The 23,551-nt window shown below is 44.4% G+C and overlaps 1 protein-coding gene across 16 annotated transcripts in view; it reads right to left on the bottom strand.

Moving 5' to 3' along the window:
• Positions 1-21,829, bottom strand: part of NFIA (nuclear factor I A) — a 249,792-nt gene extending 227,963 nt beyond the window's left edge. Inside the window, exons 1-2 of one of the 16 annotated variants that reach the window (XM_062617533.1) lie at positions 21,171-21,829; positions 4,322-5,910 (exon numbers count right to left, since the gene is read on the bottom strand). In XM_062617533.1, the coding sequence (XP_062473517.1) occupies positions 5,846-5,910; positions 21,171-21,744 (639 nt within the window). In that variant the 5' untranslated portion in view covers positions 21,745-21,829 and the 3' untranslated portion in view covers positions 4,322-5,845. Of the gene's footprint in view, positions 1-4,321; positions 5,911-21,170 lie in introns of those variants that run through there. The other 15 variants (XM_062617534.1, XM_062617536.1, XM_062617535.1 and 12 more) reach the window with 15 other exon arrangements.
• Positions 21,830-23,551: the final 1,722 nt, after the last annotated feature.

The following is a 23,551-nucleotide window of genomic DNA, read 5'->3' as shown; positions in this document are numbered from 1 at the left end:
TTAAATAAGTTCCTACATCACTGTTACGTGCTCTGACCTAGACTGGTAAATGTCTTCCACAAGCCAAGAAAGACAGTAACGGTGATACATCGCAGAATCAACTAGTTTGGAAAAGACCTTTAAGATCATCAAGTCCAGCCTTTAGCTATCAGTATCTTGAGATACCGATATCTGTGCCGTGGTTGGACTGAGCACTGCACAAATACACAGTGTCTATGCTCTGGGAACTTCAAAATCTTAAGAAGACAAATAGCAAGAAGAAAAGAAACAGCGGCACTCCCACTTTTATTCCTGACGAACCATGCTATTACAGAACCAGTTAAATAGTTTGCCCAAGGCCACAAAGAAAGGCTGTGGCAGAGCTGGAAAGGGACCCAACCTCTGCACATTCGCAGCCACGTGCTTCAACCAGTCCAGTGCTTTCTGCTAGCAAAGATTACCATATTCAATACTTTTCTAAGTACTTTGGAATAATTGTAACCACCACTTGCTTTCATGTGAGTGGCTGTGAAAAGCTACATCATCCTTTGGTTTAATTTCTTTCCCGAAGAAGAATTGCATTTGAAAAGAGCACGAGCAAGTCTGAACCTGCTAATTACAACACAGCACCAGGCAGAAGGAATCATATAAAGGTATTCCTGACATTATATATGCTCTTGTCAGTCACGGTGTCTAAAGAGCCGGAAAAAAATGACTGCAACTTGTTCAAAGTAGACCTTACAAAAACACAGCTGTCTTTGACTAGTCATAGGTATTTTGTGGCCGTTTCATGACTACAATAGTGGTTAAAATCTGTCACAGTGGAGGTGCAATAAGAGCTGTCTCGTTCTCCACAGGACTGGGCTTATCATCAAAGAGTGGGCTATGAGAAAAACATGAGGAAGGGATGGGTGTGAGAGCCAGGTACCTGAAACAGCTACTTACTGATCATGACTGATGATCAGGGATGGATTCAACAAATGCATGTCCTATGAAAGGTTACACACAAAACAAAACAAAAAAGAAAGAAAGAAAAAGAGACACATAATTCATCGGTATTTTGCAGAGCCTTGGTTGTAACAAACTGACTCCAGACCTGCTCCCTTCTCCTCATCCATGCTGGGAACCCGCATAAGAAGAGATTTCATCAGCCAGAAAAAGGGGTTGCATTCAGTCTTCACCAGCCTGGATGTTCAAAATGCTCAGAGACCAATGCTCAAAGACAACCCACAGCATTCATTAAATATCAGCAAAAAAAAATTATGGCAGGTATATGCGTAATTTAAATCATTTAATGCCATGCAATTTATGCCAAATAACAAAGAAGAATATCGTGGGATGCCAGTTCTTCTGATTAATGTGGCCACGCTTTACATTTCTTTGGAGCTTCTCCTAATGAAGGGCAAGTAGAAATTTCCCCCTGCTAAACACTTTCCAGCTCTGCTTTACTTTCTAGTGCTTTCGCTTGTAGCGCACATCATTCATTTTGCTGAGCAACTACATTCACTTCTATTAGGCAGCTATTAATTACTTAGCCCTAATGGCAAGGTGACAGTGCATTGCTTTGCCATCAAGAAGAGCAGATCAGAAAGTTCATGAAGAACTGGGTTTTGAATAAAAATGAGGTTTGTATCTGCATCTTCTCCTCCTTGAGTGAATTGTGTAAAGGGTGTAAAGGACCCCCCTGCCCAAATGGCCACGACAGTGCTGGGACGGGAGCGCTGGTCCCCGGCCATTCGTGATGGCTGAAGGAGTTGCTCTCTGTGCTGCCTGACCTGCACAGCTGGAGGAGGATTGCTGTTGACAGGCATCCCAGGGAGAAAGGGAATAAGAAACGAAGAGGCAGGGAAAGCCGAAGGCCCTCTGGAAAGGAGGGGAGGAAGCAGACTATCCTCTTCTCTTCTCACTGCATTTGGAGACAGATGTTCTCAATATCCCCAGCTCCGAAGGGTAGGAAGTGGTGAGCACAACTTGAGGAGCTCGGGTACTCTTGGCAAACAGCACCAGTTTGGGGTTTTTATAACTTTCTGGATGACTAAAATGAATAGCGGTTTTAGTGGCATTCAAATCTGTCCATGGCATCTCCCTATCTGCTTTAGGGATCTGCTTCCTCCCAGTGCCCTGGAGGAAGAGCCCAGCCGAAGCAGAGGGCTGGCCTCACAATGCAGCTCTGGATGAAACTTAAGACTCTCCAAAATACTGCATCTCAGGCTCAGCCCCTCCACATCTCCAGAGCAGATGCTACAGGGACCTACAGACTCGTGTGCCTCTATTCATCCCCTACAAGCACTTTCCTCTTTAAAGGCATCTGGGGTCTGTTCTGCCATCACCATCCGGGGATTTATGTACATTGCTCCCATTAGCGTTAATGGTAGTTAGACACATACAGCAATTTCTCTCACACTTCAGGAGGAGAACAGAGCCTTATGGATGAAAAGTTTGCTATTAAGGTTTCTTAATACAATGGAAACATTCTGTCTCTTTTAATTGTAATTTACTTCTAAGTGTAACCGCTCTGGGTTGGGAAAACCAGGATTCAGTCCAATTCAATTATGCAACTCTTGCCACCTGGTAAGCCTTGTTATTTTATAAAGAGTACTGTAGTAGAACTGGCAGATTCATTCATGTTCAGAGCGTAAGCGCCGTATACTGTGTAATCACCAGCTCATAAAGAAGAGCACAGCGCTAAAGTCAACCGCTCAATTATAATGCAATCTTTAAAAGAGAATATGCAAAACCAGAGGGCGAGATTCCTCTTTGCTTCAGCTGGTTTACGGTCCTAAGTTCACTGCGATCTTTGTTTTGCCAAGCTTTTTGGTACAGGCTCAACCTTGAGTTAAAACTGAGCTCAGTGCATGACCCGACTCAATCGATCAGCACCTACTTGCAGACACCAGCGGATAATCTCCATCCAGAGGGCACTGAAGGGAGGGGATGCTAAATCACAGGGATGCAGGAAGTTTTATTAGGTTAATGCACATTCACTCTGACTTAGCTAATGAAGCTGCAACAAGATAATACAGAAAAGGAAAATATGGTCCCAGTGACTGAGAATGCTTTCATTAGCACCGGCACCGATCAAAACCGTGTGCCACCCTCTGTCCCTGCAGGCTAATAAGCTTTCATGTGTCCTGTCTCTGCTAAAAACCCCAAGAATTACTTCATTTACCACCCATATCCACAACTCACATAGTGCCTTGCACCCACACAGTGGCAGAAGCACATAAAAGGGTCTTTTTAGCAGCCAAGACCTAACAGGTACAGAAAAGCAGCAGGACTGGTCAGTGGAACTGTTCTAATCTACCCAGGGTAGCAAGTGTCTAATGGAAAAACTCTCCTTGCCTGCAGCAGCTTTGGCCTAAGCCCCAACAATCCTCTTTGACTGCAGCAGGCAGAGACCAGGAATCAGATGTTCAAAGGAGACAGATCAGAGTGCCGGCCCGACTTACCCACAAGCACTGGAAGCGCCTCTAAACCACCGCCCCAAAGCCGTAACTGGAAGATGTGGTTTTACTAAATAAATAGTATCAAGATTTTATTTTGCAGGTCTCTTGCTCTGCATTTCTGTATTCTGAGATAAGGGCAGAAGTTTGCAGCGGCCTTGGCAAGTATGAAAACACTTGGGAGAACCTGGGTGAACCGGCCACTCTGCCAAGGGAGGCCAGAGGGTCTCTGACCATCATCACTATTGTCACTGCTGTCATTTGGCCTCTTCACACCATTTTACAAGCCTTCCTTCCCAGGATGGGAGCTTTCAGCCTGTATTGGATGTAAACTCTTCCCCAGTTCCCATCCCAGCCACAGCAGACGAAGCCAAGGTTTGCAAAGGAAGGGATGAGGGACACAGACCTGGGGTTTCCCAATTCCACCAATACCCCATGGACTCCCCACCTGACAGCTCTACACCTCAGATAGCAAGAGCAGGATGTTTTGAAATCATGCACCTTGTAAATAGGAGAAGCTCAGCCCGATCATAAAACTGTAAAGTATTAATTAATAGTATAACTTCAGTTTGTATTCCAGCTCCGACATAATGAACCTGCCAATTTTGATTGCAAAGTGAAAACTCATCTCTTTATTTTGGACAAATAGGGTTAAGCTTCTTAAGCAATTCTTTGTTGTTTTGACTTCAACAATTTATGCAAATGAGATGTTAATTAGGGTAATTGTAACTTAAATTATGCTTGTGTAAACCTCTCCATTGGTAGGAAAGTGTGGGAATCCAGACAACTGGTATTTAAAGCAGCTGTACTAACTCACTTCTGAAAGCAAAGCATACCAAGATCACTTTCATGTCTTTACAATTTGTTTTTATGAGGTGATAACATTTTTACAAATACCATCATTTTTGCTTTTTTATATTGTAAGTGACAGTCTGACATTTTACAACTGGCTTATTGAAAACAAGAATTGAGCACTCTCGCTGTAACGGACATTAACTGCTCAATAGAGATTCACATGCTAATGAGGTGAGAGGGGCTCCAGAAAGTTTTGATAAATGCGACACACACTCTAACTAGCAGTGAATGTGAGTTGACAAAGAACATCTACACCAGGGTTCAATAAAATGTAACCCTTTAAATTAATCATACTGGCAGTATTTAATAGAATGCACAACAATCTCTTTTCTGATGGCTATAAAGCAGAAGAAATGCAAAGTCTCGACAAATGAAAGTTCCCACATTTCCCTCTTCACACTGCTACTTCCATTCGAACTTCTACAATTGTTGAAAAAAGGTAGTTACTGTAAATAACAAAGTAGGAGGTTTAATTGTTTCCTTCTTTTAAAGCAGGATGCTTTTCTTCACATTTATTTGTCTGGATTCTATTGAGCAAATACCCCGACCCGAAAGATTGATCATAAAAAGCATCACCGGTTGCGCTCGGAAGGAAATTTAAGGATACCATAGAGCAAAGAGAGGCTTAAATGACCAGTTTTCTGCCGGGCCTTTATTCAGCCCAACTTAGTGAGTTTTTTCCCTTTCACTAAATACAGCTTGAAGGAAAATACACTGCAGCAGTTAATCAGAAGCAGAAAGTGAAGCTCTGAGGCTTCTTTCACACCAACGTCCCCAGACTTTGCCGAGATTTGCTCCAACGAGAGGCAAAACTGGAACATGAGCTCCAGCACCAAAGCAGGAAGGTGCAAAGTTTTTCACCAGGGTTGCCTTATAAGTTTGGGTTTTATTCTCCTGTCCTGCCAGTCCCGACCTGACAGTACACGAGCCCATGAGATCCCAGGATATGGAACTATTGGAAGGCCGATCGCAGCCGCTGCCTCCCTGCATTACATTAAGGTGTTATTTCTTCCTAAAGCGACAATCCCTAATACCCTTTTTGGGTTTAGCCCATTTTAATCTTGGCAGGAAGTGTAAATCTGTGCGCTCAGCAGCATCGCAGCCTTGCTGGCTGTCAAAATTCTGCCTCCGCCAATGCTTGAGAGGTATTCCTGTCATAGAATCATAGAATCCCTGTCATTTCACTGGGGTAGGAGACTTCTCTGTCTGACACACAACATCTCCCCATGTAGTACGTTATGCCAAAACGCTGGCAAATGCACCCTGCTCACCGCATTTCAAGCCATTTTGGTAACTCAGACTTGTGCTCACAACAATTCCTGATGGATATGCAACACGAGGAGCCCATTGCAGGCAGCCTCATGGGCACAGGAAGGAAAATACCCGTGACTGAACCCAGAAAAAAATCATAGGATCAACAAGTTCAGAAAAGACCTGTAAGATTATCAAGTCCAAAATCTGCCACCCACCTCTCCGTTGCCTTTGGACTTTATGAGCTTACTCTAGTCCATTTTGACTCCATCAGCAGCTAGCGTTCAGCCCTGGGAGCCTGCCTATCTAAACATGTGCTAAACCGTGCTCCCCAAGAGGCTTTGGGAGCTGCTCGACTTCTCTTCATGCAGGAATTGTGAGCCTGGAGAAACGAGCGAGCGGAGAAAGGCGTGCTGCAGTTCAGAAATGGCCATTTAGCCAAATTGCATACCTGTGCTGTGTCAGCTATATGGTAGATTCATCTCATTCCATTGGTCTAATGGATAGCAATTGAATTTAATTAGCAAAACTACTTTGACTTAGTCTCATACTGTGCTGAATGTAATGAAATCTTTCTCCTCTCTCTCTCTCCCCCTTCTTTTTTTTCCCTTCAAATAAAGAATGTCCTTAACTGCATTCCACCGTTAGAATATTAAAAGCTATATATGTTACTCCTAAGGACAGAGTACAGCCACCCCCTTTTCACAGGCTTTAGATTTAGTTATTGTATTACATAACATAAAATAATTAAAAAGATACTTCGATAGTTACACACAGTATAAATTCAATTACCACGATGTCTCCATTAAAAGCACTTTTATAGTATGAATAAAATGCAAATCCTCTTTATGGATCGATACCAGAAACATAATTCTACTCTTCATCCTGAGAAGGAAGTTAGCCTTAATAAATCATCCTCGTAGATTAAAACTGGAAAAAAAAGAAAGTTTAAAAGATATGTATTTGAAGGTAATTCTCTAAAGCACAGGATGCTCCTATTTCTGCTGGGCTCATTTTTTAGAAGGGAGGTTCACGGGCTGCTTTCACACAGACCCTGCCAAGGAGAAGGATGCTGAGAAGAAAAGCCCTGGCTGTGTTACCCAGCGCCGAGGCCACTTGCAGCTCTGCCTGGATTTATTGGAATGCCCCAGATCCGGCAGCATGAAGTTTGCAGCAGCTCATCCCCCTTGAAATAAAAGTGTAAAGAAATTCCTCCGGATGGGTTTGGAGGGAATATTACCACCAAGCCTAACTTTTGCCTGGCTGGGCACAGCGAGACAAGTTCCTATGATTGATTATCGTGGTATCTCTGTATCTCTGACTTTGAACCATAACCTTTTTTGCGCACAATGACAGTTGGGACCTACCATTTGCCATCTGTAGAGATGGTGGGGGAGAAAAGGACTTCGCTTACATTAATCAACCAATTAAGAACAGACTTAAACAAAACACTAAAGCATAATAAAAACGTGACTGCTTAATAGCTTTCTACTCTTAATAGTTGCCTTCCCGTAGTCTGCTGATGGGAGTAGCACTGCTCTGTCCAGACCCTGCTGTGGACGGGGCTCTGGCTCCAGGAGTGGGCACTACCCGATCTCAAATAGAGATGAGGGTCTTCTGTTCTGAGCACAACTGAGTCCACTACAGCAAAGGAAAAAAACAACAAAAGACAGAAAAAGGAGGGAAAAAAAAGTTTGGTAACACAAGTTGTAAATCAGAGCTGTACAATACGGACGGGCTCTCTGTCAACTGCAATCATTAGAGAATTATTTTCCTCAGTGTAAAATCAGTAAGTAATCAAAGACACAAATCACTGCTTCAGTAAGAATTAACCTTTCCTTTCAAAGCTCGGGGCAGTATCAAGAGACCACATATATTGTGGGTGCCCCCTCCCTCACGGTTGGCAGCACTTCCCGAAGGAGAGACTGAAATAGTGGCTGGATAACAGCGGTGGACTCTGCACTCAGTTGCTCCGATGAGGTTTGGGAGACCCACACACCCAGCACGAACAGCTCAGAGACTAATTTTGCTCTCAGGACAGTGGGCAAAACCACTTTTGTGCAAGCTGGCAGAGAAACCTGGCTTCCCATCACTGGGTTTGGTAAGCAGATGCCTTGTGCAACGCACACTCTGCACTGCGGAAAAGGAGGAGGGAGACTTCCGTGTTTCTAAACTCATCCTTGTTTGTGACTCCATCTGATGAGGTGTTGTCAGTGGCCATTTGCAAGGCCAGGACTGAAGCTGGACTGGTACCACCAAGAAGTGTCACAGCAGCATCTTTAACAGCCGCTCGTTTCTGCTGCCTCTGGGGTACCCATCGGTGTAGCTCTTAGAAAGACCTCTTGGACTTGTCCACTTAGTGAAGCTATAGCAGAGGACACATTTATACTGGTAAAAAATAGTCACATATTAGAAGGAATCATCTTCAACTCGAGGCATTTTATACATGCCCAGATATTGCTAAATTGTCCTTTCTCCATGACCTGCAAATGGAATGGGCTCTTTTCTTAGTAAGAAGCATTATTTATGGACAAGGTGTACAAAACCCTCACAAACGACCCAAGAGCTGATCAGCCAAGAAAACGTACAGTCTTGCTACAATAAATATGTTTCTGTGATATTTAATAATTGAAATTTGGAACAAATTTGTAGACGTTGGCCAACACGGTCTCTCCATCCTCGTGCTATGCGTCTCTTTGTCTATTGTTCTCTTTAATACATTGCATCTGTAAGAAAAAAATTGCAACCTACTTTGTACAATTACTGCACTGAAGTCCCAAGCAATCTATCAAGTTGTCATACATTTTCTTCACATTAAGCCTTTCTAAAATCTTGCTTTTTTTCTACATTTCAAGAAAATGTAGAAACGCAGAAGGAAATTTACTTGGCCCCAAAAAGGAAAGGCCCAGGGAAACATGTCGTTTATCAAGTCTGGTAACAAAGAGGAGTTTGTGATACCCTGTCAGGAGAGCAAACAAACCCCAATGTCTCATGCAAAAGTTTTGGGAGGTTTGTAAATTGACAAAATTCAGAGCAGCAATAAACCTGCATCCAACAGGGCTTTGGAAAAGCTCCCTCTAGGAAGGTTCTTCTTATGGAGGCTTGCTGAACCCCGCTTTTGCGCCATTTGAAGGCACCCCTGAAACAGGGTGCTGAGGTTGTCGATGGTCTGTCCCCGCCAAGGGAGGGACAATGGCATGGCTGGAGCCAACACGGCTTCCGGACACCGGGCTGGTTCGTGGAAAAGCACGGCATTACCAAAGGCTATTTATTATTAAGGAAAATGCTTTCGTCTATTGATGGCACCCAGAAACAATGAGCAGGAACACGAAGCAACGGGTGGGTGAGAGGGAAGGCAAAGGGAAACCGGGAATTATTTCAGCTGGAAACTGGATGAAACACCGGGAGGACGTGGATTATTTTGCCTACTAGTTTAAAAACTCTCAGCATTGAGATTTGCAGCATTTGAGTGACCATCTCTATCCCAGTGTGCAGGAATACATAGATACTGTCTTCATTTCCGTTAGTCCTCAAATAAGCGATAAAGAACATACTAAAGCTCTAAGGATTGGAAGACGGGGATCCCCCTCCTAAGAACTACAGGGAAAAATTTTATCTCCAACTGTCTCTCCCTCTTTCCTTCATTGCTTCCTCCAAAAGAGGTCCCTGTGAAGCCAACAGATCCCCTGCATCCCCTTGGAGCCCCTGCAACACCCAGCTACTATGGCTGGTCACTATGTGCCATCACCTTTGGTACTGTAAACTAATTCAAAACAAAGCCAAAATGTCAAGTGGTTTTCCTTCCGTGGTTTCCAAATGCCAAAGCCTCACTCCCCAAACCCGGCTCATGCCGTCGGTCCCACTTCTTGCAAAACAAAGAAATCCATTTAGGCTCCAGGAAATCCCACGTGTTCCCGTAACTAATTCGAGCCCAATTGCATTTGTGGTATTGTCAGGTCTTTAGGATGATCCTGTGCCATTCCCAATGTAGGGAAAACCGTGTGCTTAATTATCTTCTTTAATAATTCCATGGTATGTGATTTATTACACAGACTCCTTATTTGTAAACAAAATCAGAGCCCCAAATGTGCGAAGATAGTCGCACTTCCTGGCTAAATAAGAGGCAGACAAAGAGCCCTAATGATGCACCAAAAACGCTAACCAAAAGTGTACTCTTTAAAAAGATCACCAATTTAATGCTTTTTGTATTTCATTTATCAGCCATGTAGTCATCATTCCCCTCCCTACCACCATCTGTACACACTTTCCCAATAGACCATCACAGCTGTCCCGTTTCTCACACAAACAGTACCTTTTATATGCTTCCCAACTGTTTTTAATAACTGTTCTGTGCACAGCACTGTACTTCCTTTGTTTTCCTTCTTTTTCCCCTTTTTTTTTAAATATGAAAAAGAGATAGAATCCAAACAAACAGGTCATCACAGCAGTCAGGATAGGAGGCAATTAAAATGTTAAATGCCTCCATGGCCACTGACCCGTCCTCGAGACGCGTCAGTGGCCCCAGTATGGAGCTGGAAAGTTCCCTGAAGTTGCTAAGGTAGGCAAAGCTTGTTCAAAGAACAAGCCTGAGAAATGCTTCGTCCCTTTTAATGAGGAAATAGTATTAATATTAGATACAGCTTGTGCAGCCAGGCAAAATTTTGTGAGGCTTTTAAAGCACATTTATCAACTCAAAGATATCACTGCCCCGTGTTTCAGAACCGTGTGGACAGAAACATCCCATCTTCTTTTCAAACTCTGACTCATTTCACCCTTTCCAAAAAGTGTGTTTTCCAAGCATGTCCTGGCTTTGCATCGCTGGTGCTCATGCCTTCCCTAATCCCATCCCTCCTGCTGGAACCCCGAGCCGAGCTGGACCGCACAAGCTCAGTGGCCTGCAGCAGAGATGAAGGATAACTGAGGATAACTCAGCCGCAAGCCCTGGCAAATGAAACCTCTTACAAAGGGCAGTAACAGGGAGAGATTCAGCCAGGAACAGAGAGAAATGTGGAAGTTTCTTAGCAACCCATTCCATAGAAAACCTACAAGAATGAAAACTCAATATACTTGTTTTCTCCAGGGCCATGCCCACGGCATCCCACTGCAGGGAGGTGTGCGCATCCCACCCTACAGCACACAAACTGCCCTTAGCTCCACACCATATGGGACTGTAGCAGATAACCAAGCTCCATGTGGGACAGGGACCCTGCTCGTGTCATCCTCATCCCACAGGCAGACAACTTCACGTCATGGGACTGCTCATTGATGAGACACATCTCGTGTTTTTATAGGGGAGTTTATTATTAAAGACCATGTATGTGGAAAACAACCGGTTCGCTCTCAGTTCCCATCATGATTTTGACCTCCAGCTTTTGACCAGAAAAAAAAACAATGTGCATGTTTCAAGTGGGTACTGAGCATATTATTTTGCCTATATATCACACTCACATATCCATATTAGAACATACACCTTGAAGATGCACTTCTGATGTGTAAGTCTGCATCCCCAAAAGGCACTTGAGCTCCGTGGCTGGGTGTTTCAAACTGCATTTTTGAAGCTGATGTCCTTCTCTACAGGAAAAAAAAAAAGGCCTTTACCACAAAAATCTCACTTCTTATCTGACTGCCCTGTGTTTTTCCCAACTTTTCCAGCAATACCCAACCTACGAGCCACTACTGAGGCTGATGCTCCCCCAGCCAGGCAAGCTGCTAGTGAAGCTTTCACATACAATGATGCGGGATTTACTTTTTAGCCAAGCAACAACTACTTTTTACTTTTTAACACAGAAACAAACGCAAATAGGTTTGTTGGTTATCTTTAATGAAGTCCTCATCACGTCAGGAAAAGTCCTTGCCATCACACAATAAAAGCATTGCCGTGGCTATCCTCCCTAAAAGGGATCCCAACAATAGCTGGGCTTGAGACAAGCATCCCGATACAAAGAATTCATTCTTCTGATTTACTTGAAACTACTTTGCCTTAAAAGAAAAGAAGAACTGAATTACATTTAAATTTTACCCTAAGTTTCCAGCATCACTTAGGGATTTGGCTGTTTTCTTCCATATCAAATTAAAACCTCATTGGGTAAAAAGATCAGACAAAATTCCAAGCGAATATCCTTAGGATGAAATCTGAATGACAATGTATTTCTGCATTAGGATCTCCAGTAACTGTTCATTTTGACAATAACTGGAACAACTGTTTAACTTGCCTTTTGATACCTTTGCAGGGGTTCATCCCTGTTCTTTTAGTGCATTACAAGGCATTTTGTAACACACATACTGGCTTTAAACACAAAAATGGTAATGTAACCAGACGCGATGTTTATTACAAAGCTCACACAGCTCATTATCTGCCCCTCACACACAAGGCTAAATCTGTAGACACAGGAAAATACAACATGAATGAGGCTGTCTCAACACTTTACATGTAATTCTTCATCCTTTCTTTCTCCTGATGCCATGAGCAGATTGTGCACGGCGCCTGCACTTGCCCTGCAAACTTTCTGCTTGCTGGTTTAGGACTAGTCCGAGCCTACGAGGGATGTATGGAAATGCCTCCCTATGAAATGTTTTTCCCAAGTTTGCAAATGCATTTCGCACCTAGTAATGATCCCTGCAGCTCCACGGTGGGTTTCCTGGGCTCCTGTTACTTAGACCATCACCTGTTACTTAGAACAATTTATACTGGAAAGACCTTTACAATCATCGAGTCCAACCATACTTAATGTGCAGCAACAGTGGCTGGGATGAGATGTGCAGCACAGAGGCCAGTGCAAAGCACGTTTAGACTTTGTTTAGGTACTGACGCCATGAGCATATTATGAATATGATGAATGGATGAAACGAAGGAGCAGAACAAACACTAACTACACCTCTGTGGCCAGAGCTAAGTGGCAGGCCCGGAGGATTTGCTGTCACCTTCAGCTCTCACTGGTGATGCCGTGTTAGATTTATGCACTGTGGAAGGTGTGCTCCATCCAACAGCCCTGCCTGAAGCCTGTGTATCACCAAGGCTCAAGCAGCACAAACTCACTGGTGCTACCATCCAGCTTGTGGCGTAAGTGAGAGACAGGGATGGAGACAACTTGCCATGGGATGTGTACACCAGGCCGAGTGAGACAGGCAGGAGAAACCCACTGACCGGTAACAGCGGGGGCTTTCTGCTGCTCTCTATGGGTGTCTAGCTAGAGGAGACCTCAGCGATACACCCTTCTGTGATGCTTTCAAACAACCTTTTTACATCATCAAAAAACCCATGGCACCAGTGAGTTTTATCTCATCGACCACACAACCACCAGGTACCATGCTCGCACCACTCTCAGCTCACCTGGCTGAGTAACCCTGCCATGGTTACCCACCAACCCCATGACGATTGTGTGCTTCGCTACAGATATATCTCACCCCAAAACATGAACATGCTGAAACATCCAATCATGTTCTGGCACGCATGCAAAGAGGAAAAAAAAGAGGAAAAAAAAGCCCATGGCAACAAAGACGACAGCTTGCCAATGGCAGCTGCTGCACGCACACACAAAATTAAACTATATTCTTCTGAAAAGGGATATTATTATGGCGTTTGTTTCCCCTCACCCATCACCCTCACCCATTCCTCACAAAATAAAGGGGGAAATATCAACACACATCAAACATGAGAGATAGATCAAAAAATAAGGAGAGAGAGAGGCACTGCCCTGAGCAGGGATGGGATGGAGAATGCAGGGTTTAACAGGAGATCCAGCTGGGATCGGAGCTGGATGTATGGAGCCGCCTTGAAATGTTGGCTCACCTATGGGAGTTATATGGCACATGTGAGTAAAACATCCAGCCTTTCTATTGTGGGAGGATTGTGGATGCTGAATTGCATCAAGTTTGGTCAAGCCAGCCCTCGGCTACAACACAAACTTGCTTATATACATTAAATGGCATCTGATGATACTTCTCTTTGCTTCATTTCCCCAGCGTGGACTGGGATGCCTCCCGTGCTGCTATGCAAGGCACGAGATAGCCGTCTCCTCACTTGTGAAGATAAATGTCATATCGGACCTCTGACATCATGTATCCTCCAAGTAATTATTTTTGATATCATAAGAGTGGTACAGGGTGCACAATAAAATTAAAAAGTAGAAAGCAAGGTTAATAAGATTATGGTGTTGGGATAATAGGTAATGCATTTTGCAGTATATCCTTAAATCTGCCCTCTCAAAACATAATTAAATAACTGTGATTTATATTTTAAAGGAACGCAGACACGCAGTGTATCCTCCAACCCACACATGCTAATTGCCTTCAGCCCCTGAAAATCACACAGTTGTTTGCAGCTTTTTAATCCTCCTGTGTAAATAACCCGACTCAGGTCCAAGTTATGAACAATAAAGTCCAGGAAACTTTCAGACGAGCGTGTCATTAAACCCGTCTTGATTTTTATCTTGCTAATCTAATGGCACTGATGTGGACCGAAGCCCGTCGGGAAGCGGGAACGACTCCCCGGGGCCCATCGTACCGGCCCGAGTGCCAATGTGCCGGCTCTCCGTGACACCAGGATAGCACTTGGACCGGGAGAATGGATAGTAAGGATCCAAAGAAGAGACCGAGACACTCTTGGGCAGACGTAATGGATGTATAAGCTCAGGATATCCCTTCCTGGGCCTTGTGTGTGTCTGTGTGCACCGCGGTGGTGCAGGGACCGCGGGCAACATTGCCTACACGCTTCACGATAGGCAAAACTCAACTGTGCCGCTCTCCATTTTGCACTCGCATGTGAGAGCCTGGCACACAAAATGGAGGCCCTCGGCCCTCATAGATTTTACAGACAGCGGCTACAAATCCAGCCCGAATCCGCTCGCTCGATGGCAGCCACGTCCTCCTCCAACGCGCCATGCATGGGGCTGAGCATCATCCATCCCCTGGGTGGGGGCGTGGAGCGATGCTGGCGAGAAACACTTCCAAAAAATACATAAATACGCTGTTATCTCTCCAACATTAATTACGCTGTGATGAGGGGATCAGCCCTGGCAACTGGGCATAAAACACTGCAACCCCCCCCAAAGAACTTGCTGGGATCAAACTGCCCCACACATCACAGACACCATGACCCATGTGGTGATCCCAGCCAGGCTTTTTGGTGGCCTACAGTAATGGAGGTGATAATTCACACTCAGCAAAGCCAAAATGAGCGAAGAGCATCACATGAACGGAAAACCCAAAGTGATTAAAATGAATTTTAGTCCACCGACAGCTCTTATCTACCGAGAACCCTCACTGTCGTAAGGAAACCTTCAAGGTCGGCTGCTGTTAGGAGGCTAAAATAATTTGCCCTGAATTTGCAGCCTGTAATTTAATCAGCAGCTCCAGCCCTTGCCTGTGTAGAAGGGAGCGGGGGCAGAGCTGGACCCGCGGCTCCCATCGAGGATGCCCCAGAACTAGTTCCCAAGCCCTGGAGGATCCAACTTTGGGATTTGTGTTGCAAAGCACAGGCTTTTGGGGAGGAGTTGAAGGTTTACAGAGCACAGGGCTGGAGTTTATTTGCTGGTTGCAAAAGCCTCTGCCGGTGCCTGAACCCGAAGCATCGAGGGGAGGAGGAGCAGGAGGAGCTGAGAAGCTCAAGGCATGGAAAGTGAAGGATGCCCTTTCCTTTACATCCGAATGGGGAGAAAATACATAATTGTAATAATAAGTAGCGGGTTTTAGGCACAATTAGGATTCCACTGTCTCTTTGAAGGGTTTGAAAAGCTGACACGATGTTTTGGGTTCTCCAGATTCAGCTTTGAGGCCTCAACCAAGAGAAACATTCAGCCCCGCTGTGTACAGCAGTGACCACAACAAAGATTGTGGTTTCTCCCACACTCGCCTTAAATAGATCTAAATTAATGCTATTCATCATTGGGTGGAAAAGAAGGGAAATATAAAAGTGCAGTCACTTGTAGAAAAGCCAGCAGCGTTGGGCAACTTTCTTACCATTCAAAGGCTTCTCCTGCTCCTGCACCTCAAAGCCCAGCGGGGCAGGGAGGCATGGAAATAACGCACCCTTATACCGGCCGAACCCATCACCTGGAAAACATCCTGAGCACATGAAATACCTCTTTATCCCGTGTTTATTTGTTGTTGCTGCTGTTGTTGTTGGAAAAAAGGGAAAGCTAAACCACATGACTGAACTCCTGCCAGGGGTTCGTGATAGAGCAGACCGTCCCGAGTGCCGCACCAGTTAGTATCTGAATTATCACGGATACTCACCGGCTCAGTTACAACCGCGCAGGGAGAGCAGTTGTCCCACCTAAATCCTGCTTCTGTCAGCTACCACCCTGCTCACGCTCCAGAGAACACCCAGTCCTGCTCCCAGAGCAGGGAGCATCGATAGATGGAGATATCTCTGTGCACCACATAGGGTGTGTGGATCACAGTGTTTCGTGCACACCCATGATAGGCGGGTGCATGAAATTTGGGGTATCGAGCTGTAGCTGTCATCTCCCCACCTCTCCCAACTAAGATACAGACCCAGGCTCCCACCACTGACTTTTTATGGGCACCTTTACTAAGGCTAAAGCAACACAAAATCTGCCTTCTCCTGGTATTCCTTGAGAAACACGGCGAGATGTCTTTGTTTCACTTTCTTCTTTAGAACTACACATGTCTTACTATGGCAAAAATTAATGTAGGAGAAAACCTCAGCCCCTATGAGCCCCAAAAGATTAAAATCTCAGCTGAAACTGAACTACCCAGGTTCCCCTTGGCATGCACAGGGAGCCCTGGATAGGGAAAGTGCATGAAATAACTGCTGCAAAGCTGGCTGAGTAAATGTAATCTGGCTGTAGAAATGTGTAAGAACTCTTAACATCACAAACAAAACTTTTAGGAGCATTTTGGATGTATGCTGGAACAGCCATGGGCTGCAAGTAGATTTTTTTATGTATGGAGGGAATGTCACGGATGGTTTAAAAGTCTTTAGATATGTGTAAAAACGACATATATATTACATATTATCTCCGCTGAACAAACACCATTTGAAATGTGCCCCTTTTTAACTACCATTATGAGCTGTCTAAAGAGCATTTTGGTTGAAACTTGGGAGGAAAGGATGGGGGCGGGGGGGAGGAAAGCCCACTGATCTTACACCTGCTCTTTAGCAGTGGGAAGTAGGTTCTCAATCTGTTAACATGACCATCTGGTCAATCTGCATATCATGGCTATCTGGATTACTGTACGATGGAATGACAATAACGTAGCCAAAACAAAAGTAAAATGCATCAAAACCTAACAGTGGCGGGGCCCTTTTGATTTTAAATTAAATAATAAATGTGGTATCACAGCAAAGCGGGGAAGTCAGCTAAATAATTAAAACTGAGCCTTCGTTACGGCATAATTAAGCAAACAATACGGTGTGTGTGCTTCTATAGGAGCTAGCAATAGTTTCCACCGTCGAGCGCTCCACTTTTGCTCAGCAGCTCTCAGGAGTTCAAGACGCTGCGACAGCTCTTTTGGTGATGTACAGTATTGTCAGGACACCTCTCACATCCCTGCAACACGGCGGGCAGGCTGCGGCTATTAACAGGATTAATGCAGCAACAATCAATACCAATTGTACTAAAAGATTACAACGCAAAGCCTTGTGTGTACCTTTTGGACTTCCCAGTACCTCCAAGGGTATTTTGGCTATCTGCAGCTGCTTCCTGCATTAACCAATCTTTGGGTTATACCCATTGATAACTCTTTTGTGGTGGTCCAAGTGGAAATATTTTATACCCAGTGATAGAACGTAAAATGGGTCTGCTTAAAGTTCAAGGTCATGTGCTATATACTATTGCCCAGGCAATTAGCCATAAAGCACATTCAGTCACTAAGTAAATTTTCACAGGCGCAGAAATAAGGCTGACTTCTCGCATCTTCGCTGGCTTCTGTTCTAAATACCAATAGCAAAATGAGCTCGTGTCAATAAAACCCTACCCGCGGATTTTTCTTAAACTTGGGATTTTTAAATGTCCTCCTGGAAGATTAAAAGATTTTCTCTGCTACAAATACCTCTCTAGCTTAATTCTCGCCCAAAGCGCATAAGGACGGCTGTCCAAAAAAACCCATCCGGGCATCGCAGCATCGCCTCCCGGCCTGCCATTCAGCTTCATCCACTGCAGAAGCCTCAAAAAACTCTGACCTCTCACCAAATTTAACTACTTCCATTGTGAATCCATTCTCCCATCCGATCACATTAGCAGAAGGAACTCCAAAGCAGTAAAAAACTCCAGAAAGTTCTCGGTTGAGTGCCTACTAATGAACAAAGGTTAACTTTATCTAAAAGGTCAAATGCCTGGTGGCTAAGGTTGTGACCTTAACAACTTAAATTGTGACCTTGCCACGTGCCTAGTATATTGTAGATTCTGATACAGATCATCTGGTAAAGGGCTGGTCATAAATTAGCTTTACTGTTTGACTCCCACAAAGAAAACGGTTTGCCACAATGGTTTCCAACTTGTCATTTGATACAAGAGCAGAATAAGTGAAAACTAAAAAGCCAGCCTAAGTTCAGGGTATGAAAATGTTGCCTGCTTTTAGTTAAGCAGATTAGAAACTGCAAACTGAGAGCAATACTCTAGATTTCAATCCGTTTTTTGGTCAACCTCTAATTCACAAAACACCGATCTTCCTTTCCTTTCATCTTATTTTTTTTTTTTACTTTTTTACAAAAATGACATGTAGTTTGCCTATTTGCATATTTTTGTTTTCTCTTTCCAGCCAGTTCTTAAAGAGAATAATTGATTTCAGTAGCTTTGTAAGAAGCACTATTTAAATCCGTGCACATGTGTTCCCTTACAGATGATAGTGCCTACTGAAGAAAAAGCATGGATTCAAAGCAATAATTATCGTACATGTTTAGAAGGAAAGGGGCATCTTGCTGCCGAAGTCAACTCGAATAAGGGCATCTTGGAAGAGAATGCTTCCCCCCAGAAAAAAAAAGAAGAGTAGAGGAGGGAAGAATAAAAACACAAGAAAAAGAGAAGCGAGCACTATGGGTGAAAAGGTCACAATGGTTTTGGCACGTATCTTCAAGCACGTTTCGGAGTCTGTGCCTCCTGCCAATACTGGCAACTTCTCAAAACTTTTAAGGAGGTAAAAACATTGTTTAGTGTTTACAAATCTTCTGTACTATAGCAGATGCTTGTCAAATCCGCTATATGTAGGTTGACCAGCCTACCTAATATTTGCGCTGGCGACTTCCTCCTTATACTGAAGCGGTCCATACGTTTGGGGAGCGAGGCCCGATGGAGACAAAGGATCCCTTAATATTTTTTCCCTTTTCTTTTGTAATTTTCCTGTTGCGCACCCGGCACAAGCTGCCATTACTGCGGGTCTGCGGGAACCAATGGCTGTCAACTTGGCCAATGTTCAGGTGTAACAAAGACTGCTGGGAAACATCGGAGGGGGGAAAAAAAAAAAAGGGGAAAAAAAGGGGGGAAAAAAGGAGGTAGCCTATATGGGAGGCTTTAGATACACCTCTGTGAAGCGACAGAGACAGCGACCATGCTGCGCTACCTCCTAAAAATCATTTTGTCCCCCTCCCCGGTGAGGTTTAGCAGGGAATACGCCAGCACACGCTACCGCATTAAGAGCACAATGCGATGCGTGCCATCAGCAAACAACGGCCGAAAACGCGACGCGGCGCGGTCGCTGCTCACACAAAACCGCACATCTAGCCCCAAAACCCGAGCCTAAGCCTTGTGCTAACATCTAGTCTGAAGAGCAATCAGTGCAATTGCTGCCTGTTGACGATGAAGGCAGAAATAAAGGAGTTCGCTATCAAGGGTTCTGTTTGCCAAGAGTGTGTTGGTAAGATGGTATAACCCTTATCACAACGTTGAACTTCTATAACATCTATTGCCCCGCTGTTATAACAGGGAGAGTATCCCTTCAAGCTCCTCAGAGTACCTCTGAATATGGTCCTTTTCTCCCCATCCTACGTTTTTGTGACCATACACACAGGCTAAACCAAGACCGCTGGTTTATATGAACAACTTTTTTACCACATAAAAGGCTGCTTTGCACTTGGAAAACATAATATGGACCAGTATTTATTGGTACCATACTAAATATATATCTAAATAAGAAAAACCCACATGCCATACAGCAGTAAATAGTGTTTTCAGCAGTAGGGATCAAAGTGCTTTAAACGCATCACCCTGCTCCAATGTCCAGAGGAGGAAACCGAGGCAGACAAAAGGGATGCGAGTCGCCGGTCTCCTTGGGGATGGTGATGGAACGGGAAGGGACCCACAACGCTCCAGCCCCAACTCCCTTTGGTTAGCCATTAATTGGTAATCCATCCTTCATTGTGCTCCGTAACAAACTGCAGAGTAAATAAATAATTTCCCACAATATTTGCCTGCCTCCCCTTCACCATAAACGCGCCATACGATTCACCAAAGTGCAAAATAAATGTTGCAGCCTATTTGTAGGGAATACCGTGAGGATACTTGGACGTTATTGCCAATCATACCCGCAAAATCAGGTCCCCAACACTGCCTATTGTAACAAGAACTCCGCACAGAAAAACTTTTGGGTAGCCAAAACTTTCCGCGAGACCCTCTGGAAGAAGTTGGCATTGGAGATGCAGGCTCCCAGCGCTGTAATTTGCTCAGTTTTCCTACTGATACATATTTGTATAGAAGCGGTTTTTACTCATACGATTCCTCTTCCCTCTGCTCTTCTGTTTTTCCAGCCCCACAACTTGCAAGTAAGGCTGAAACCCATGAGGACCTATGCATACCATACGTGAAAACCGGGACCTAGCACTTCACACACACACATTTTTCTGTGATAGAATCACTCAGGAGAACTACAATAGCACATTATTTTAACCAGCCAACGTACTACACATCCTCTGAGCATACCGAGTACCAGGGCGTACCTTGCGCTGGAGTCGGAGATCCCAAGATTTTCATCACATGCAAAACCATCTCAGTTCCCCCCTCTTTATAAGCACAATATTATCAAATCAGGAACTTGTTTCAAGACCTGCTCAGCTTCTAAGTGTATAAAATGTGATGTTTTAGGGGGGTTGTATGTCTCCTTTTCCCCGCAGGGTTACCACTGGGGTTGTTTTGTGGCCGCTCAGACCTGATGACTAGGTTTGCTATCGAGGGATCATCTTCGCCTTTCCCTCCGAGCCCAATCCTGCAGGATTTACACTCCCCATCGCCATGGGGTAAGGATATGTAGTACTCCTGACCTACAGGCCTCGGGCACTTGTAGCCCTCTCAGACTACTTTGTGCATAACATGGATAAACTTTCATTTTTGAAAAATCAATTAAAAACTGCTTTCCCCCTAAACCAGGATAATAAAGGAAGCCGCGTCCGGCTGCAGTCCCTCCAGGACAACATTTAGGATAACACCTGTGAAAGATGCCCAAAATACCATTATTCCGGGGAAATCGAGAGCCACTTTTACATGGCTGCACCTTAAAAACCCACCAGAAAAATCAAAGGGGTGAGAAGGGAGAGTTCTGGCACCCTTGGCATTCTCCTCACCGCCCCGGGAGGGCGATAACCGGCATTCCCTGCTCCCTCCCCACCTCATGCAGCTGCCGCCGAGGATACGGCACCCGGCACGGAGATAAACAGAAAAGTTGGAGAAGGTGGTATAGAAAAGCACTTACCTGCTGCGTGCACAAAGTATGCCAAATATAAATCGAGTTCCTTAACAGAAACTCCTATATGGTGGGGCTGTACGCACAGCCCGGGGTTAGAGCACTGTGGGGACTTTACAAGGCGCTCGCCATCAGTACTTTCGAGCGGAATACCTTTAAATAAAATCACCATAACAAGGTCCAACCTCCAGACCTTATCTGCCTGGCGAAGGCAGTCAATTCTTCTCATCTTGCCCTTCTGGTCTGGATTGGAAAGAACGCAACACGGAGGCTTTTTTCCTGTGACTGTGAGAACAAAATCCTCCCGAAATTCAGGCCTGATATCTTTCCGGAGCTTTGCCAGAAGTCTGGATGCCCATTTTTGCTTTACCTCGGGTTTTTCACTTAGCAGTTCGTCCTTCACGGCTCTCTCTTCCTCTTTTGACATGCGTTTTTCATGTTTTTTGAAGTATTTTCTTTTTCGGGCTTGCAGGTTGAACCACGTGTATGCAAACGCTCGGACGTGAGGCAGAAGTGCTTCGATGAAGGGATGAAATTCATCCTGCAAAAAGTTACAGAGAAGGGGCGATGTCATCGAAACCATCAACAAAAAGCTGCCAGAAACAGGGCTTTCCCGGGATGGTGGGAATTAGGAGGCTCTTTGGATGTTTTATGGGCTGTAGGGTTTGTATCCCTTCCTGACAGACCCCAACTCGTCACCGCCGCATCAACCCAAAACCTCTTCTCGCACCTCCCCGAAAACAGGGTCTGACTTCAACCGAGGACGCTATGATGGGGCCCTTTCCCCAGTTCCCAAATCTCCTTAAAAACACAAGGTAGAATGAGTTAAAAGCTAAAAACCCTGCTGCAAGTCCACTTGCGGATCGCGTATCTCCCTTTGCTCTCTCCCTGACCCCACTGCTTGCGGTGTAGCCAGCGTATGCCCGCCAATTTGGCAAATCCTAAACATTTGGATGCCAATCAATGTTTGTATGGGGAAGTCTAAAGTATAGTGAAACTTTCCCTAAGATATATTTGGAAATAGCAGCAGGCAGTATAGTAAAACACCAATATTGCGGCATATACGAATACAATGAAGGGTGGTTTTCTCTCCAGTTCCTAAGCGCTGAAGGGAGTAGAAAGCAATGTGGCCGATTTATCCACCACACAAGGCAATAACTAATACTGAAATCCTGGAAAATGCAAGTCTCATGAATTAATTTTTATTTTTATTTATTCAAAGGAAAAAATATTAAAACCTGAAATTCAGACTTATTTGGGCGAATCAAACTCTGAGGCTTTCCATAAAATACAAATAAACAGGGGAAAAAGTAAAATACAGGAACAGAAAACCTGAGCGCAACTTAAGCAAATACACAAAGGATTATTATTTTTTCCCCTTTATGCTTCATGTCACATTTTTATGGACATAAAACTAAACGCCCTACTTGGAAAGTTAGTTTGGCTATCCAGAGACACTTCTTGCTTTGTGTAATGATGAGTTAAAGATCACCTCTCTTCCTTGGCACATAAATAATCGTGATTAAAAGTGTGCCGACAATAAAGAAATGGCAGGAAAGACGCACACACCCCCCAATTTTGTTTAATAAAATAAAAATATATATCCTCAAAAAGTACTACATAAATCAGCCCAAGAGATTGAAACACATTATAATACACTGGGGCCACACTTCTTGTTTTATTCTGAATAAATGAATGACCGAACTCCAGGCTGCACATAAAAACATATATAGCCTGTGGGGCCTGATCCAGTACCGCGTGCCGGGGACATCCCTGCTTCCAGGGGCTGAGTTGCTCCTTTTTCTCAGGATTGGGCCCTCCAGGAGGGGAAAAATAGAGTCATTTGTGTAGCGATTCTCCCAGCCGGGTCAGAGCCTCCCGCTGCCCACCCTTGCGAGGCACCACTGGGGATTTTTCACAGTAACTAACTTTTCTTATTGTAATTATCCCATGGAGTGCATTTCCGACCCAAATCATTTCAGGTCGTGCAAATATTGCTATTAAAGCAGACATCTTCCTTGCTTCCAACACCTTATTTTACCTTGCATTTCCTTTGCAAAAATGATGAAAAACTGAGAAATCAATAGCAGAAATACCCATCAGCAAAATCCTGTTGTAATTCCAGAGCTGCTGACTCCCCAAAAGCTCCCCTTGCACTTACTCCGAGTGCCCCCTGAATTGTAAAGACTTATATCTATGGGTGATACCACAGCATTTACATCTTTTATTTTCAACACAGATTGCTAAAACCCCACCAAAAATGGCACAACGGATTTCCCTGTGGCACAGCAGAGCGGCAGTGACCGCAAGGACTGTGAATGCTTATTAAAATAGAAGCAGGTAAAACAAAATAAATCAGTCTGATGATTGGCACATTCCTGATTTTTTTT

The sequence above is a fragment of the Pezoporus occidentalis genome, unplaced genomic scaffold (assembly GCF_034315485.1).
Source record: "Pezoporus occidentalis ecotype Australia unplaced genomic scaffold, CSIRO_AGI_Poc_V1 ctg198, whole genome shotgun sequence".
In the NCBI taxonomy this organism is placed as follows: Eukaryota; Metazoa; Chordata; class Aves; order Psittaciformes; family Psittacidae; genus Pezoporus; species Pezoporus occidentalis.
Note: the sequence above shows the minus strand (reverse complement) of the source record. Positions and strands in the feature narration are given on the sequence as shown.